Source organism: Phodopus roborovskii, unplaced genomic scaffold, assembly GCF_943737965.1.
Source record: "Phodopus roborovskii unplaced genomic scaffold, PHOROB, whole genome shotgun sequence".
NCBI classification, from domain to species: Eukaryota; Metazoa; Chordata; class Mammalia; order Rodentia; family Cricetidae; genus Phodopus; species Phodopus roborovskii.
This window is the reverse complement of record NW_026126517.1, coordinates 17,394,577-17,411,018: the sequence shown is the minus strand read 5'-3', so window position 1 is coordinate 17,411,018 and position 16,442 is coordinate 17,394,577. Positions and strand designations below refer to the sequence as shown.

Sequence of the window (16,442 nt, the reverse complement as noted above, 5' to 3'; positions counted from 1 at the left end):
TCTAAAACAAAAACCAATTTCACACTCTTCTCAGAAGAGTGATTCCATCTTCATCTCCCTGGGAGGTGGCCAGGTAGCTTCTAACCTGATATATCCTACGATAGAAATTTGGAGTCTCCACGGTGAAGTGGGACACAATTCCAAATACCTTTCCTGGTATTATATCCTTTCTTAGGACATGCATACATAAAGATGGTATTGAGTTCAGAATGCAGAAAATCAGGTGGCAGGATTCTGAACAAATGTATAAAAGAGCTATGAACTCTGACCTTTGCCTGGGGCAGGTGAGGGCCAGATAGCTGTGCAGCTCTGTAATATGCATCTGGTAACTGAATTACACGCAGAAAGTCTATTAGTAAGAAAGCTTCTGAGCACTTCTAATCTACTAAATGTTCCTTCACAAAACATACTTTTTAAGTGAGAAGAAAATAATGTTTCCCAGATCAATGTATCTAATTTTATCTTCAATCACAGGCTCCATAAACATATGAACACATGGAATAATATTAAAATGTCAAACAGCTTCTTTAAAGCTGGTTTAAATCAGGTTTTTATGTTTCCTTTTGTTGTTATTGTATGTTCATTCTTACCTCAGGGTCTTTTGATACAGTGTATCTTGTTAGACTAATTTCATAATGTATTTACTACTAAAGGACCAACAAAAATCACAGGCATATAGTTTTTAATCTCATTTAATGCTCACAATCATAAGAGGCAGAAAATATCCATTTTCCTCAGAGTAGGTGATTTTCTGAGACATGAAGTTGCTCAGGTTCCAGTAGTCCACATTGGTGGAGGAAGGTAATGGTCACAAACCACTTTTACATTTCTCTGTGCACTTAAGGCATGGGGTTTCCATTTATCTTTATAATTCTGACAGGGTGATAGACAATGAGTGTGTGAAACTGCATTGATTGCTGAGGTCTAGAGTTAATGTCTACATAGCTACAACAGACATAATTTACTTCCTGTCAATGGCTTTGCTGGGATTTTAATCTAATCACACAGTATGAATAAGAATATTTTCAGACAGGGTCTGGCTCCTACACTAAGGGCAATGATGACCTGAAACCTTCTTTTCCTTCCTCTTCATTGTTGGCATTAATTATTCTTTCTGAGTACAGCAAGGATTGTACCTTGGTCAAAACCCAGAGAACACACATCCTCAATCTATTAAGCAGTGTCAATGGACTCATAAGACTATTTCCATGAAAAACATTAGTTAAAGCAGAGCAAAATTACTTGCTGGCCACATGTGGAAGGTTAAGATAAGTGCAACACAGAGGAGTAGAAGTTCTTGGTATTATTATTTACTGATTAATATCCTAATTAATGATGCTAAGTTGCACTCATGACATTGAAATTTACACTTGTGAGATTTTCAGTATAGAAATAAACCCTCACTGAGGAGATAGAATGTGGAATTGTACAGATTCTACTTTTAGACTCAATCCATATTCTGCCTCTGTGTGTGTGTGTGTGTGTGTGTGTGTGTGTGTGTGAGAGAGAGAGAGAGAGAGAGAGAGAGAGAGAGAGAGAAGTGTGTGTGTGTAATTTCTGAGTATAAACAATATGCAATTCTTCTGAGTGATGAAGAGTGGAAAGCATATTATTGGAGGCAAACATTAAAAAGAGTCTGATTTTCTTTTCATTTTCACATTTTTACTTGCAAATAATGAGGCAATTGGCTTATGTACAATTCAAGCATAGCTTATCTATCCAAAATGTGGTCCCCATCTGATAATGAAGGTTACATAAGAAAAAGGTGTACTCTGAAACGTGCCAGATATCATCATCATCATCAATATTATCGTTATCCAGATGAAAAGAAATAATGCAGGTTGGTGGCAAGAAGCAATTACTGCCAGTTATATTCTTTTCCTCCACCTAATATACAAAGAAATAGAGACTTAATGAGGCACACTAGAGCAGATTAATTGCTGGTCCTGTTTTCCCTCTTGGTTTTATTTGGATTCCAGCCACTGCCTTAGTTAAGAGTCCTATGGTTAGTACTGTTCTCAGTTACTGATGGACAACATTGCTTTATTTCTCCAGGGCTGCTTGTGTCATGAACATGAGGAACTACACCTCTGTGACACAGTTCATCCTGCTGGGAATTTCTAACAGTGAAGGGCTAGAGAACATGCTCTTTGTCCTGTTCCTGGTCTTCTATGTCTTTGCTTTGTTGGGGAATCTGCTCATTTTTCTCACCATCCTGGCTTCTCCCAACCTCCACACCCCCATGTATTTCTTCCTGGGGAACCTGGCAGTGTTTGACATATTCTTCCCTTCTGTGAATTCCCCTAAGATGATGGATTGCCTAGTGGGACAGAGTCACACTATCTCCTACCAGGGCTGTGCCTCTCAGATTTTCTTCTATCACACCCTGGGATGTACTGAGTGTTTTCTGTATACAGTGATGGCGTATGATCGTTTTGTGGCTATTTGCTACCCTATGAGATACACAGTCATCATGAACCACAGGGTGTGTGCCTGCTTCACAGTTGGCACTTGGCTGGGGGGCTTTGTACATGGGAGCATCCTCACATTTCTTATTTTTAAGTTACCCTACTGTGGACCCAATGAGGTGGACAGTTTCTTCTGCGACATTCCTGTAGTGTTGTCCCTGGCCTGTGCAGACACCTCTCTAGCACAGACTGTAAGTTTTACCAATGTGGGCATTGTTGCACTCACCTGTTTTCTCCTTGTTCTCACTTCTTACACTCGTATTGTCATCTCCATCTTGAAAATCCGTTCCTCAGAAGGCAGGCGCAGAGCCTTCTCCACCTGCAGTGCCCACTTCACATCCATTCTGTTGTTCTATGGTCCTGTGATTCTTGTTTATCTCAGACCTGCTTCTAGTCCCTGGCTGGATTCTGTCGTCCAGGTGTTTAATAATGTTGTCACTCCCTCCTTGAATCCTCTGATTTATTCTTTGAGAAACAAGGAAGTGAAATTAGCTCTTAGAAAAGTGTTAATTCAAGCAATACATCCTTTGGGCTATAAGGAATAGAAGCTACCATTCTTTCAATGTTGTTTCAGGGTTCTTTTCTTCAATACTGTTGCCAAAGTAGTGAGATGGTCATAGCTACTGCCCTCAGTTCTTGGGTGTCCTCACCAGGCAGGGTTAATTTTGTGGATTTCACCCAATGGAGAAGACTTTTCAGATTAATCCAGTGTTTTTCATTGTAATTTGCCAAAACAACAAATCTTTCGGCTCTGCAACATCTATGTGTGGAATTCAGTGTATGGTTTTTATGAAGTTGTACCCTTCCTGAAGCCATGGATTACTTTATGCTTCCTTCAATTCCTCCTATCACTCCTTTTAAACATCTTTCTGCATTCTTCCAAGTGTCACTTTGGAAGTGACACCATTAATAAGGTGAAACTAGGACTGAATTTAGTAAATGAATCTTTATCCTGTCAATTATGATGAAAATCACCAAATTTAGAACAAAGAGAGGATTTATATATAGGAGACATGAAGTTCAAATATTCTAAAGTATGTTTCTATTGTCTACTAAGATTCCTTCTTTTGATGCCATCCAAGGTGTTGATTTGCTTTTTATGAATTGTGATTGGCATTATAAAATTAAAATAAGCATAATAAAATGCTAAGGTACACCCATGAAGCACTGGGAATCAATGCAGGATCCTGTATGACCAATTCCCACTCAAACTATAATAACAGAACACAAGTGTTGGAGTAAAGACATCAATTTAATTCAGGTGCAAGGCCCTGAGAAGTTGCATAGTGCTTATCTTCCAAAAGGTCATCTCAGGGACCTTAGCTTGCCCAATGCATTTGTGTAAAACAGCAACAGTGGGATCTTGTGTGAAGGCTACATAATAGTGTGGTTTTATCATCCTACGTTTGTGTGTTTCCTTTTTATTTCTATTGGAAAATTCATAGATAATATTCAGTTTTCCATTATATGTCATTCCCTTTAATTTTTTAGATGAACACATTTTTTTCCCAGATAGTTAAATATTATTTTGCCTTTAACTGAAGAAGTTAGCAAGTTTTTTTGGTTGTCTACAGACCATCAATATTCTTAGGGTTTTTAAAACTAAAAAAACATTTATTGATTAAGCAGCCTTGCTATCCATCTGCTTCATTTTCTTGAGATATTTGAATCCTTGCCACAATATTTTAACCATTCAAAGGTCATTTAAAAAATTGCAACACTTGTGAAAAGAAAGAGCAAGTATGAGAACCATAGAAGAAACAATGTACAGAGCAGTTAATCTGAAATGTGCTAGTGGTAAGATGTTGCTCCTGTCACTCTTGCTGTATGGCTTCACACACAGTTACAACAGATAGTTCAGACCAAAATTCGGAGACTTATTCAACCTCCAAAACCAGCACGTAACTGGTGAAGTCTATACATAAGGTTCACTTGAAAATCACAGTGTCTATTGCCTTGTTTTAAAGGCCACTGAAATCTGTCTCAGTGATCTGAGCCAATGCTATCCCATTCTGGTTTTTTTTTTTTTGGCTAATTCCTTAATTATGTCTTTCTCCTTTTATAAAATGTTTGTATTGATGAATTTGTCCTTTGGCTATAGATGACCACTTCAATTGGGATTCTTTCTTTATGTGTCATAAAAGAAGATAACCATCTATGTCTGTAAACTGGGAGAATAAATTTTTTAAAAATTTCTGTGAAAGATAATTATAGAACCAGAAGTTTATATTATTTATAACTACTCATTATTCCTTAAATGTACTAGAATAAAATTAATAAACATTAAAACATGAAAACATTTATTCATTATTTTATAATATTTCAGAATTAATTCTTATAACTTAATCAAATTATTTCAGGATTAGAATTATCTACTTAGATTATCATGATTTACCACAGAAACACTTAGAGTAACATACATATGTTTGAGCCCACCCCCACTGGGAATTGGTGAGTGCCTGCCCCCGCCCCCAGGCTAGATCCCCCTAACCCCTGGACCCTAATCACTTGGGGCACATCACACTACACACCCCTGTCCTGGACCAAGTTCTAGGGACCTGGGGGAAGCAATAATGAAAACACAAACTGAGAAAATGCTGGGAATGGAAAATATTGGTAAACAATCAGGAACTACAAGTGTGAGCATAACCATCAGAATACAAGAGATGGAAGAGAGAATCTCAGGTGTTGAAGACACATTACAAGAAATAGATGCACTGACCAACAAAAAAGTCAAATCCAAAAAATTATTAACACAAAATGTCCAGGATATCTGGGACACCATGAAAGCACCAAACCTAAGAATATTAAGTATAGAAGAAGGTGAAGAAGGCACAAAAGACATATGCAACAAAATCATAGAAGAAAATTTCCCAACCTAAAGAAGGATATGCCTATGAAAGCACAGGAAGTTTACAGAACACCAAATAGACTGGATCAGAAAAAAGTGCTCCCTTGCCACATAATAATCAAAACCAAGCACACAGAATAGGGAAAGAATGTTAAGAGCTGCAAAGGAAGAAGGCCAAGTGACATATAATAGGAGACTTATAAGAATTACTCCTGACTTCTCAGTGGAAACTCTGAAAAGTCCTAAGGTCCTGGACGTATGTTCCAAAGACATTAAGTGACCATGGATGCCAGCCCAGACTCAGCAAACTTTCAATCACTATAGATGGAGAAACCAAGTTATTCCATGACAAAACCAAATTTACACAATACATATCCACAAATCCAGCCATACAGAAAGTTCTGGAAGGAAAACTCCAATCCAAGGAAGTTAACTATGCTCACAAAAACATAGGCAATAGATAATCCCACTTTACCAGAAGCCAAAAAAAAAAAAAAAAAAAAAAAAAAGGTGGGGTAAATCCACTTATAATACCACCACTATTACCAAATCCAAAACAACAACAAAGAAAGAATTAGCAATCAATGGTCATTAATTTCCCTCAATATTAATTATCATCACTCAGAATAATAAGATATCTGAGTTGTTTTTTTAGGACCCCATTATTAGATACATTATTTATTTTATGGAGGGATAATTGCCTTACTCTAGAGACAGGAGAGAAGCCCTAGTCCCTACTTCACATGACCTGTCAAATCTACATGACCCCAACTGGATGACATTCCCCTACATATGGAATTGGGGTGGGGGGATGGGAAGGGAGGGTGGTTAGAGTGCATGTGAGAGGGCAGAGAGGGTAAAAGGGAGGGAAGGACGGAGGGAGGGAAGGAGAGAGGGAAGGAGGGAGGGAGAGGGAACTGGGATCAACATGTAAAATAATAAGTTAAATTAAAAAAAAAAAAATGCTTTGACTCCAAAATTTAAGTTCAAGGACAAGTTACTGGGGAAAAGGATTTCTATTTTTGTTTCCACAGAAAATGAAAAGCTGTGGACTCCTTCTAGACTAATGTGGTTTGATCAAGCCAGACCGCCTGAAACAGAGTACCAGGTGATCCTACATTCAAAACAGCTGGACAAAGCAGCCTTACAGACTACAGCCAGGATTTCTGCATCTTCTTAGAATCCCCCATGACAGTGCCCCTTACCAGCAGGAAGTAGTTTGGAAAGAACGACGCCCAAATTCCCAAATATTGTCTATAAATATTTGTTTTCATTTAAATGGACTTGGTTATATAATATATATATATATATATATATATTGAACATTCAATGTATGTGAAATATTTTTTCATTTTTTAATTAAAATTAGAAACAAGGTTGTTTTACATGTCAGTCCCAGTTCCCTAGCCCTCCCATCCTCCCCTATAACACCTACCAAACCCCAGCCCATCCCCTTTCTGCTCCCCAGGGAGGGTGAGGCCTTCCATGGGGAGTCTTCAAAGTCTGTCATATAATTTTGGGCAGGAACAAGGCTCTCCCCCATGTGTATAGGCCAAGAAAGTATCCCTCTATGTGGGATGAGCTCCCAAAGTCTATTCCTATATTAGGGATGAATACTGATCCATTACTAGAGGTCCCATAGACTGCCCAGTCTTCCTAAATAAAACCCACATTCAAGGGGTGGGGATCAGTCCTATGCTGGTTTCCCAGCTATCAGACTGGGGTGCATGAGCTCCCCTTGTTCAAGTCAGCAGTTTCTGTGGGTTTCTCCAGCCTGGTCTTGACCCATTTTCTCATCACTCCTCTCTCCCTGTAACTGGATTTCAGGAGTTCGGGTAGTGTTTAGCTGTGGGTGTCTGCTTTTGCTTCCATCAGCCACTAGATGAAGGCTCTAGGATGGCATATAAGGTAGTTGTCAACCTCATTATCATGGAAGGGCATTAAAGGTAGCCTCTCCACTATTGCTTAGATTGTTATTTGGGTTCATTCCTGTAGATCTCTGAACATTTACCTAGTGCCATATTTCTCCTTAAATCTATAATGGCTCCCTCTATTATGGTATATCTTTTCTTGTTCTTCTCTATTCTTTCCCTGTCCTAATCTTCCTGTTTCCTCATGCCCACTTCTCTCTTCCTCTTCTTCCCTTCTCTTTCTCCTAACTCCCTCTCCCTTCCCTCTGTGCTCCCAATTTGCTCAGGTGATCTTGTCCCTTTACCCTTCTCCAGGGAACAATGTATGTGTCATTTAGGGTTCTCCTTGTTTCCTAGCTTTTCTGGCTGTGTGGATTGTAGGCTGGTAATCTTTGCTCTATGTCTAAAATCAATATATGAGTGAGTACATACCATGCTTGTCTTTTTGTGACTGGGTTACCTCACTCAGGATGGTTTCTTCCAGTTCCATTAATTTCCCTGTGAATTTCAGGATTCCATGGTGTTTTTCATTGAGTAGTACTCCATTGTGTAAATGTACCACATTTTCTCCTTCCATTCTTCAGGTGAAAGGCATCTAGGTTCTGGCTATTACAAATAATGCTGCTATAAACATAGTTGAACGGATGTCTTTGTTGTATGAATATCCATCTTTTCAGTATATGCCTAAGAATAGAATTACTGGGTCTTGAGGTAGACTAATTCCCATTTTCCTGAGGAACTCACATACTGATATCCAAAGTGGCTATACGAGTTTACCCTCCCACCAGCAGTGGAGGAGTGTGCCCTTTTCTCCCTATCTTCTCCAGCATAAACTGTCTTCAATGTTTTTTATTTATTCTGACAGGAGCAAGATGGTATCTCAGAGTTGTTTTGATTTACATTTTCCTGACAGCTAAGGTTGTTGACCACTTTTTTTTTCTTCTAAATTTTATTTTTTTCTTATTTTATGTATTGTTCCCATTTCCCTCCCTCCCATGCCCCTGACACCCCCCCCCCACTGCATAGGGAGGGTGATGCCTTCCAGGTGGGATCATCAAAATCTGTCAAGTCATTTGGAGGTAGTGACTAGGCCCTCTCCCCAGTCTCTAGGCTAAGGGAGTATCCCTCCATGGGGAATGTGCTCCCAAAGTTCTTTGCACCAGGAATACACGCTGGTGCCACTTGTTGATCACTTTCTTAAGTGTCTTTCAGCCGTTGTTGATTCCTCTATTGAGAGTTCTCTATTTAGTTCTGTACCCTACTTTTAAATTGGATTATTTGGTGTTTTGGTAACAAGCTTCTTGAGTTCTTTGTATATTTTGGAAATCAGCCGCCCTCTGTCTGATGTGAGGCTGGTGAATATCTTTTCTCATTCTGTGGGCTACTGTTTTGTCTTGTTGATTGTGTCTTTTGCCTTACAGAAGCCTCTCAGTTTCAAGAGGTCCCATTTATTAATTGTTGATTTCAGTGTCTATGCTACTGGTGTTATGTTCAGGACATGGTCTCTTGTACCAATTCTTTCAAGGGTACCTCCCACTTTCTCTTCGAAAAGGTTCATTGTGGCTGAGTTTATGTTGAGGTCTTTGATCCATTTGAACTTATGTTTTGTACATGGTGATAGACATGGATCTATCTGCAGTCTTTTACACACCAGTGTCCAGTTATGCTAGCACCATTTGTTGAAGTTGATTTCTTTTTTCCATTTTATAAATTTAGCTTTTTTTTAAGTCAGATGTTGGTCAGTGTGTAGGTTAATATCAGTGTTTTCAATTCAATTCCATTGGTCTATCTGCCAATTTTTGTGCCACTACCAAGCTGTTTTCAGTACTATAGCCCTATAATAGTTTGAAGTCAGGGATGATGATGCCCCCAGAAGTTTCTTTATTGTACAGGGCTGTTTTGGCTATCCTGGGTCTTTTGTTTTTCCATATAATAAAGTTGAGGATTTTTGTCTCAAGGTATGTGACAAATTGTTCTGGGATTTTGATAGAGATTGCATTGAATCTGTAGATTGCTTTTTGGCAAGATTACCATTTTTACTATGTTGATCCTACCTATCCAAGAGCGGGGGGGGGGGTGTCTTTCAATTTTCTGGAATCTTTAATTTTTTTTTAAAGACTCAATGTTCTTATTATATAGATCTTTCACTTGGTTGGTAAGCTTTGCCCCAAGATATTTTATGTTGTTTGTGGCTATTATACAGGGTGATGTTTCTCTCATTCTTTTTTCTCATCCACTTTATCACCTATATATAGTAGGGCTATTGATTTTTTTTTTTTTAGTTAATCTTGTGTCCTGGCACTTTGCTGAAGATGTTTATCATCTGTAGGAGTTCCCTGATAGAGATTTTTTGGGTCACTTATGTAAACTATCATATCATCTGCAAATAGTGAAAGCTTGACTTCTTCCTTTCCAATTTGTATACCTTTGATCTTCTTTGGTTGTCTTATTGCTCTAGCTAGTACCTCAAGTATAATATTGAAGAGATATGGAGAAAGTGGGCAACCTTCTCTTATTCCTGATTATAGAGGAATCACACTGAGTTTCTCTCGGTTTAGTTGGATATTAGCTTTTGGTTTGCTGGGTATTGCTTTTATTATATTTAGGTATGTTCCTGTTATCCCTGTTCTCTGCAAGACCTTTATCATGAGGGGGTGCTGAATTTTCTGAAAAGCTTTTCCAGCATCTAGTGAGATGATCATGTGGTTTTTCTTTTTCACTTTGTTTATATGGTGGATTATATTTGATTTATATGGTGTATGTTGAATCATCCCTGCATCCCTGGGATGAAGCCTACTTGGTCATGGTGAATGAATTCAATGATGTTTTCTTGGATTTGATTTGCCAGAATTTTATTGAGTATTTTTACATCAATGTTCATGAGTGATATTGTTCTGTAGTTCCCTTCTTTAGTTATGTCTTTGTGTGGCTTGGGTACTAGGTGTGTAGCCTGGTAAAAAGAGTTTGGCAATGACCCTTTTTCTATTGTATGGAACACTTTGAGCTGTATTGGTATTAGCTGTTTGAATTTCTGGTAGAATTCTTCACTGAAACCATCTGGCCCTGAGCTTTCCCCCCCCCCTTTGGGTAATTTTAATGGCTGCTTCAATTTCATTAGGAGTTATAGGTTTATTTAAATTGTTTATATGTTCTTTATTTAATTTAGTAAATGACATCTATCCAGAAAATTGTCCATTTCTGTAAAATTTCAAATTTTGTGGAGTTTAGGTTTTCAAAGTATAACCTGAAGATCTTTCTATCTCCTCTGTTTTTGTTGTTATGTCTACCTTTTCATTTCTGATTTTGTTAATTTGCATCTTCTTTGTATTTTGGTTTGTTTGGAAAAAGGTTTGTTTATCTTGTTGATTTTCTAGAAGAATCAACTCTTTGTTACATTGATTCTGTATTTTTTCCCTAGTTTTTACCATATTGATTTCAGCCCTCAAATTGATTATTTCCTGGTATCTACCTCTCCAGGCAAGTTTTCTTCTTCTTCTTTTCTTCTTCTTCTTCTTCTCCTCCTCCTCCTCCTTGTCCTCCTCCTCTTTCTCCTCCTTCTCCTCCTCCTCCTCCTTCTCCTCCTCCTCCTCCTTCTTCTTCCTCTTCTTCTCCTCCTCCTTCTTTTTTTCTAGAGCTTTCAATAGTGCTGTTAATTCTCTAGTGTGACTATTCTCCATTTACATCATGACGGCACTTTGTGCTGTGAACTTTCCTCTTAGCACTGTTTTGAAAGTGTCCTATAAGTTTGGATATCTTGTACCTTCATTTTTTTCTTTGAATTCTAGGAAGTCTTTAATTTCTTTCTTTATTTCTTCTTTGAGCTGGGAGTGATGCAATAGTGCATTCTTCAATTTCCATGAGTTTGTAGATTTTCTGCAATTTGTGTTGTTGAATTCTAACTTTAAGGCATGGTGGTTTGATAGGATGCAAGGGGTTATTCCAATTTTTTTTTGTAATTATTGGGGTTTACACTATTGCCAAGTATGTGGTAGATTTTAGAGCAGGTTCCATGTGATGCTGAGAAGAAGGTGTATTCTTTTGTGTTTGGATGGAATGTTCTATAAATGTCTGTTAAATCCAATTGGGTCATAACTTCTGTTAGTTCCTTTGTTTCTTTGTTAAGCTTCTGTCTGGTGGTCCTGTCTAGCAGCAGGTGTTGAAATCTCCCATTATAAGTGTGTGAGGTTTTATGTAAGATTTGAAGTTTAGTAATGTTTCTTTTATGAATGTGGGTTCCTTTGTATTTGGGGTGTAGATGTTCAGAATTGAGACTTCATCTTGATGGATTTTTCCTGTGATGAATAAGAAATAACCATCTTTATCTCTTTTGATTGATTTTAATTTAAAGTCGAATTTGTTAGATAAAAGTATTGCTACACCCACTTGTTCTTTGGGTCCATCTGATTGGAAAGTATTTTCCCAACCCTTAAATCTGAGGTGACATCCATCTTTGAAATTGTGGTTTCTTGTATGCTGCAAAAGTATGGAGTCTGTCTTCATATTCATTCTTTCAGCCTATGTCTTTTTATAGGTGAGTTGAGTCCATTAATATTGAGAGATATTATTGACCATTGATTGTTAATTCTTGCTTGTGTTTGATTTACTTTTGGAGTTATTGTGCATGGATTCCCCACCCATTTTTCTTTTGGATGTTGGTAAAGTGGGATTATCTCTTATCTATGATTTTGTGGATGTAGTTAATATCCGTGCATTGGACTTTTTCCTTTCAGAACTTTTTGAAGGTTTGGCTGGATTAGTTGATGTGTATTATTTAAATCTGGTTTTGTCATGGAATATCTTGGTTTCTCCATCAATAGTGATTGATGGAGTATATTTTTAGGGTATAGTAATCAGGGCTGGAATCTGTGGTCTCTTAGTTTTGGCAGAATATCTATCTAGGACTTTCTGGCCTTCAGAGTTTCCATAGAGAAGTCAGGTGTAATTGTGATAAGTTTGCTTTTATTTGCTACTTGGCCCTTTTCCTTTGCTGCTCTTAATATTCTTTCTTTATTCTGTATGGTTGATGTTTTGTTTATTATGTGGTGAGGGGACTTTCTTTTGTGGTTCACTCTATTTGGTGTTCTGTAAGATTCTTTTACTTTTATTGGTATGTCTTTCCTTAGGTTGGGAAAGTTTTCTTCTAAGATTTTGTTGACTATATTTTCTGCACCTTTGAATTGTGTTTCTCCACCTTCTTCTATACCTTTTATTCTTAGATTTGCTTTTTTATGGTGGCCCATACTTCCTGGATATTTTGTGTTAGGGATTTGTTTGACTGAAGATTTTTCTATGGTTGATGAATCTATTTCTTCTAGTGTTATCTTCAGTGCCTGAGATTATCTCTTGTATTCTGTGGGTTATGCATACATCTGTAGTTCCTGATCGTTTGCCTAACTTTTATATTTCTAGCAGTCCCTCAGACCACGTTTTTTCTTTTTCTTTTTGTCTCTATTTCAGCTTTCATATCTTGCACTTTTTTCATTGTTTCTTGTAATTTTTAGTTTGTCTTTTTTTTCCATTTCTTGATTTCTTTTCTTCTATCCCTTTAAGGGATTTTCTCATTACCTCTTTGAGGGTCTCTATCATCTTCATAAAGTTGTTTTTAGTGTTGTTCTCTTCTGCTTCATCTGTGTAGGGATGTCCCTAGACTCTGGTGGTGTTATATTGATCTTTCTGTCATTGACTGTATTCTTATACTTTTGTCTACCTATCTCTTCTTCCAATGCATACTAGGAGGGTCCCTCTCACCTGCTCAAGTGGGTGGTGGTGGAACTCCTCCTGTAGTTGGAGGCTGGACTAGGATGCTGGCAGACTCTGGATGAGCAGGACTGTTAGGGAACTCTCCCCTGCAAACATTCCTCAGTCCTCAGCCCTCAGGATACTCCCAGCAGGGCACAGGAAGGCAGGAGGGAAACAGACCCACACTTCCTCCCTCCTGTTGTTGGAGGTGGGACCAGGACGCTGACAACCACCAAGTGGGTTGGACCACCTTAGCAAGCAGCGCTCTGTAAGGAGTAGGTTTTTCCTCCCACCGCTGGTCTTATCCCGCCACTGCACCAGCCCCAATTAACACAGAGATTCTGTATTTGATATGATGCTGTTGGCCAGGTACTAGTTGCTTATCAGCTAGCTCTGCCTTAATTATTAACCCATTTCTGCTGATCTATGTATTTCTCTTACCGGGGAGCCAGCCGGCATTCTGCTTTCTCCAGACTCTCCATCTTGGCTCCTCCTTCTTACTTCATCTTTCCTCCTTGTCTCCTAGTCCCTCCTATCTTCCTTTCCTATTGGCCAACAGTGCTTTATTCATTAACCAGTATGAGAAACATATACAGAATGACATCTCCCATCATCTCCTCTTTTCTGTCTAAAATAAAGAGAAGGGTTTTAACCTTAACATAGCAAAATATATAACATAACAGTTATTGAATAAGAATCACAGTTAACAATATTTAGTCCATTAACATTTAGCAAGATTTAAGAAAATATCCCATCAGCTATTCCATCTTTGTGAGTCTAAAGACCTATATGTAACTTATCTTTAAACCTAACTAAGGAAAACTATAACCATAACTATTTGTCTTCAACTCTTCAAGGTCACAGAAGGATCTTATATAAACTCTAGAAATGACAGAGATAACTCTCTGCCTGTTCAGTCACCCAAAGTTCTTCTGTAATCTTCCTTCTTCAGCCCATAGGCCATAGTGTATCTGGCAGACTCTTCAACAAAGCAGGAAACTTTAAACTGTCTTCTTGTATTGGCAGTTTGTCTGTGTCCAGCAGAAGCTCTGGCAGACTCTTCCATGAAGCAGAACTCTGTAGCAATGTCCATCTTGAATCAGCAGGCACTTTTCTGTGGGCCCTGCATGTCCAGTTTATACAGCATAGAGTCAAACAGTCCAGACAAAAGCAGTATCTTGTCTAAAAGGCTAGCCTTGCCATATTGGAGGCAAACTTCATAACGAGTTTCTTCAATGTCCATCTTCCTTTCTAACGCAGGTGGTGTTGCCAGGAACATTTATGTCTCACTATCAAGAAAAACCCTAAACCATTTTAAATGCCATATTCTGTAGGTCTTTGAAAAGTTTGAAGAATGCCTATCCATCTCAAATACATCTCTATATATCTAGAAAACCTAACTAACACTATAAGTTTTGACTATTATAGGTAACTATCTATTATATGTACTAAATTATACATTACATTTTAAATGAACTATATAAACACAATACCTAAACAAAAGGAGAATACACAAATCACAAAATTGACCTTAAATTGTATCAATAAATGAAAATCCATTCCAAAACAATATATTCATTTCTATACCATAATCCCCTTTTTACCTTTAAAAAGAATTGGCTATGATCATTAACCATTTATAACCAAGTCCATTTAAATGGAAAACAAACATTTATAAACAATATTTGGGAATTTGGGCGTCGTTCTTTCCAAACTACTTCCTGCTGGTAAGGGGTGCTGTCATGGGGGAATTCTAACAAAATGCAGAAATCCTGGCTGTAGTCTGTAAGGCTGCTTTGTTCAGCTGTTTTGAATGTTGGATCACCAGGAACACTGTTTCAGGGGGTCTGGCTTGCTCAAACCACATTAGTCTGGAAGGAATCCACAGCTTTTCATTTTCTGTGGAAACAAAAATAGAAATCCTTTTCTCCAGTAACATGTCCTTGATCTTAACTTTTAGAGTCAAAGCAATTTTAAAATATATAAATTGAATTAATCCAGCAGCATTTCCTTTAACAGTTGTTGTTTCCTCAGCAGTCAAACAATACAAAGGCAATATAATACCATAAAGTGACCAGATTCTCTCTGAGCTTTTCATCTTTACGTGGCTTTATTATTACTCTGTTTATTTTACTTTTTATTTTTTATTTTTTTGAGACAAGGTTTCTCTGTGTAAATTTTATCTGTCCTAGAATTCACTCTGCATACCAGGTTTACTTTGCAAATCACAGAGATCTGCTTGCCTCTGTCTCCTGAGTGCTGGGATTAAAGGTGTGTGCCACCACACCCAGTTCCTCTTTGTCTTTTTAAAACTATTTTATTCTTTTTTTTTCAATGTCTATATTTTAAAACACACTGTAAACCTTTTGCTTTTACTTAATGTGAATCTGTCTTTACTGTAAATCTTTATCTTTGTCTGGACATGAGTCTTTTATCTGGTAAACAACAACATTGCTAAAATGAAAGTCATAGCTGTGTCAGCTGTGGTTTATCAAAGATGGCAGTGGCTATTTTACCGCCAACACTGAGAACTGTTCTCACTGCCTTGGTCTGCATGCTGCCAGCTTGGAGATGTGGTCACTGCCATTGCCATCTCTCATACACACCAATAAATTGTTAACAGTGCTTTTTAAAAGCCATGCGTTTTTTTTTTTTTTTTTTTTTTTTGTCACTTATGCAGAGTCAGGAACCTTCCCTTAAAGGAGCCGCACAATTATCTGCTTGTCTCTCGCAAAGCAGAGTTCAACCAAGAAAAATGCTGCTACCAAGAAACCTTGTTTGTCTCTATTCTTTTGTTTTTAAAACCCTTTTTTAAGCTTTTGTTAAATTTTAAGTGGAAGTTCTTATTAGCCACGTGGGCGCCATATGTAAGGTGTAGGTTTTTCCTCCCACCGCTGGTCTTGTCCTGCCACAGTGCCAGCCCCAATTAACACACAGAGACTCTGTATTTGATATGATGCTGTTGGCCAGGTACTAGTTGCTTATTGGCTAGCTCTGCCTTAATTATTAACCAATTTCTGCTGATCTATGTATTTCTCTTACCAGGGAGCCGGCTGGCATTCTGCATTTTCCAGTCTCTCCATCTTGGCTCCTCCTTCCTACTTCCTCTTTCCTCCTTGTCTCCTAGTTCCTCCTATCATCCTTTCCTATTGGGCAACAGTGCTTTATTCATTAACCAGTATGAGAAACATTTACAGAATGACAACTTCCATCAGCACTCAGTCTTCAGGATGCTCTGAGCAGGGCCCTGAGTATGTGAAAAATTTAAAGACTAGTGGCCTAGGGTCAGTGAGGAGTAAAAAGGGAACAGAGTTTGGAGGAGTGGTTGAGGAACCTGGTGGAGGAAGAAGTAAGGTTCATGTTTCTACTCTTTGTTGCTCTATTCATGATAGCCAGAAACTGGAAACAACATAGATGTATAACAACTGATGAATCAGTAATGAAAATATGGCACATTTACACAATAAAAAAAGG

General features: G+C 38.0%; 1 protein-coding gene across 1 annotated transcript; it reads left to right on the top strand.

Moving 5' to 3' along the window:
- Positions 1–2,044: 2,044 nt before the first annotated feature.
- On the top strand, positions 2,045–3,013 carry LOC127231451 (putative olfactory receptor 10D4). The gene has a single exon (XM_051197001.1). The coding sequence runs from the start codon at positions 2,069–2,071 to the stop codon at positions 3,011–3,013; it is 945 nt and encodes a 314-aa protein (XP_051052958.1). The 5' UTR covers positions 2,045–2,068.
- Positions 3,014–16,442: the final 13,429 nt, after the last annotated feature.

Coding starts and splice junctions, on each gene's coding strand:
- LOC127231451 (XM_051197001.1), top strand. CDS start 2,069: ATGAACATGAGGAACTACACCTCTGTGACACAGTTCATCCTGCTGGGA.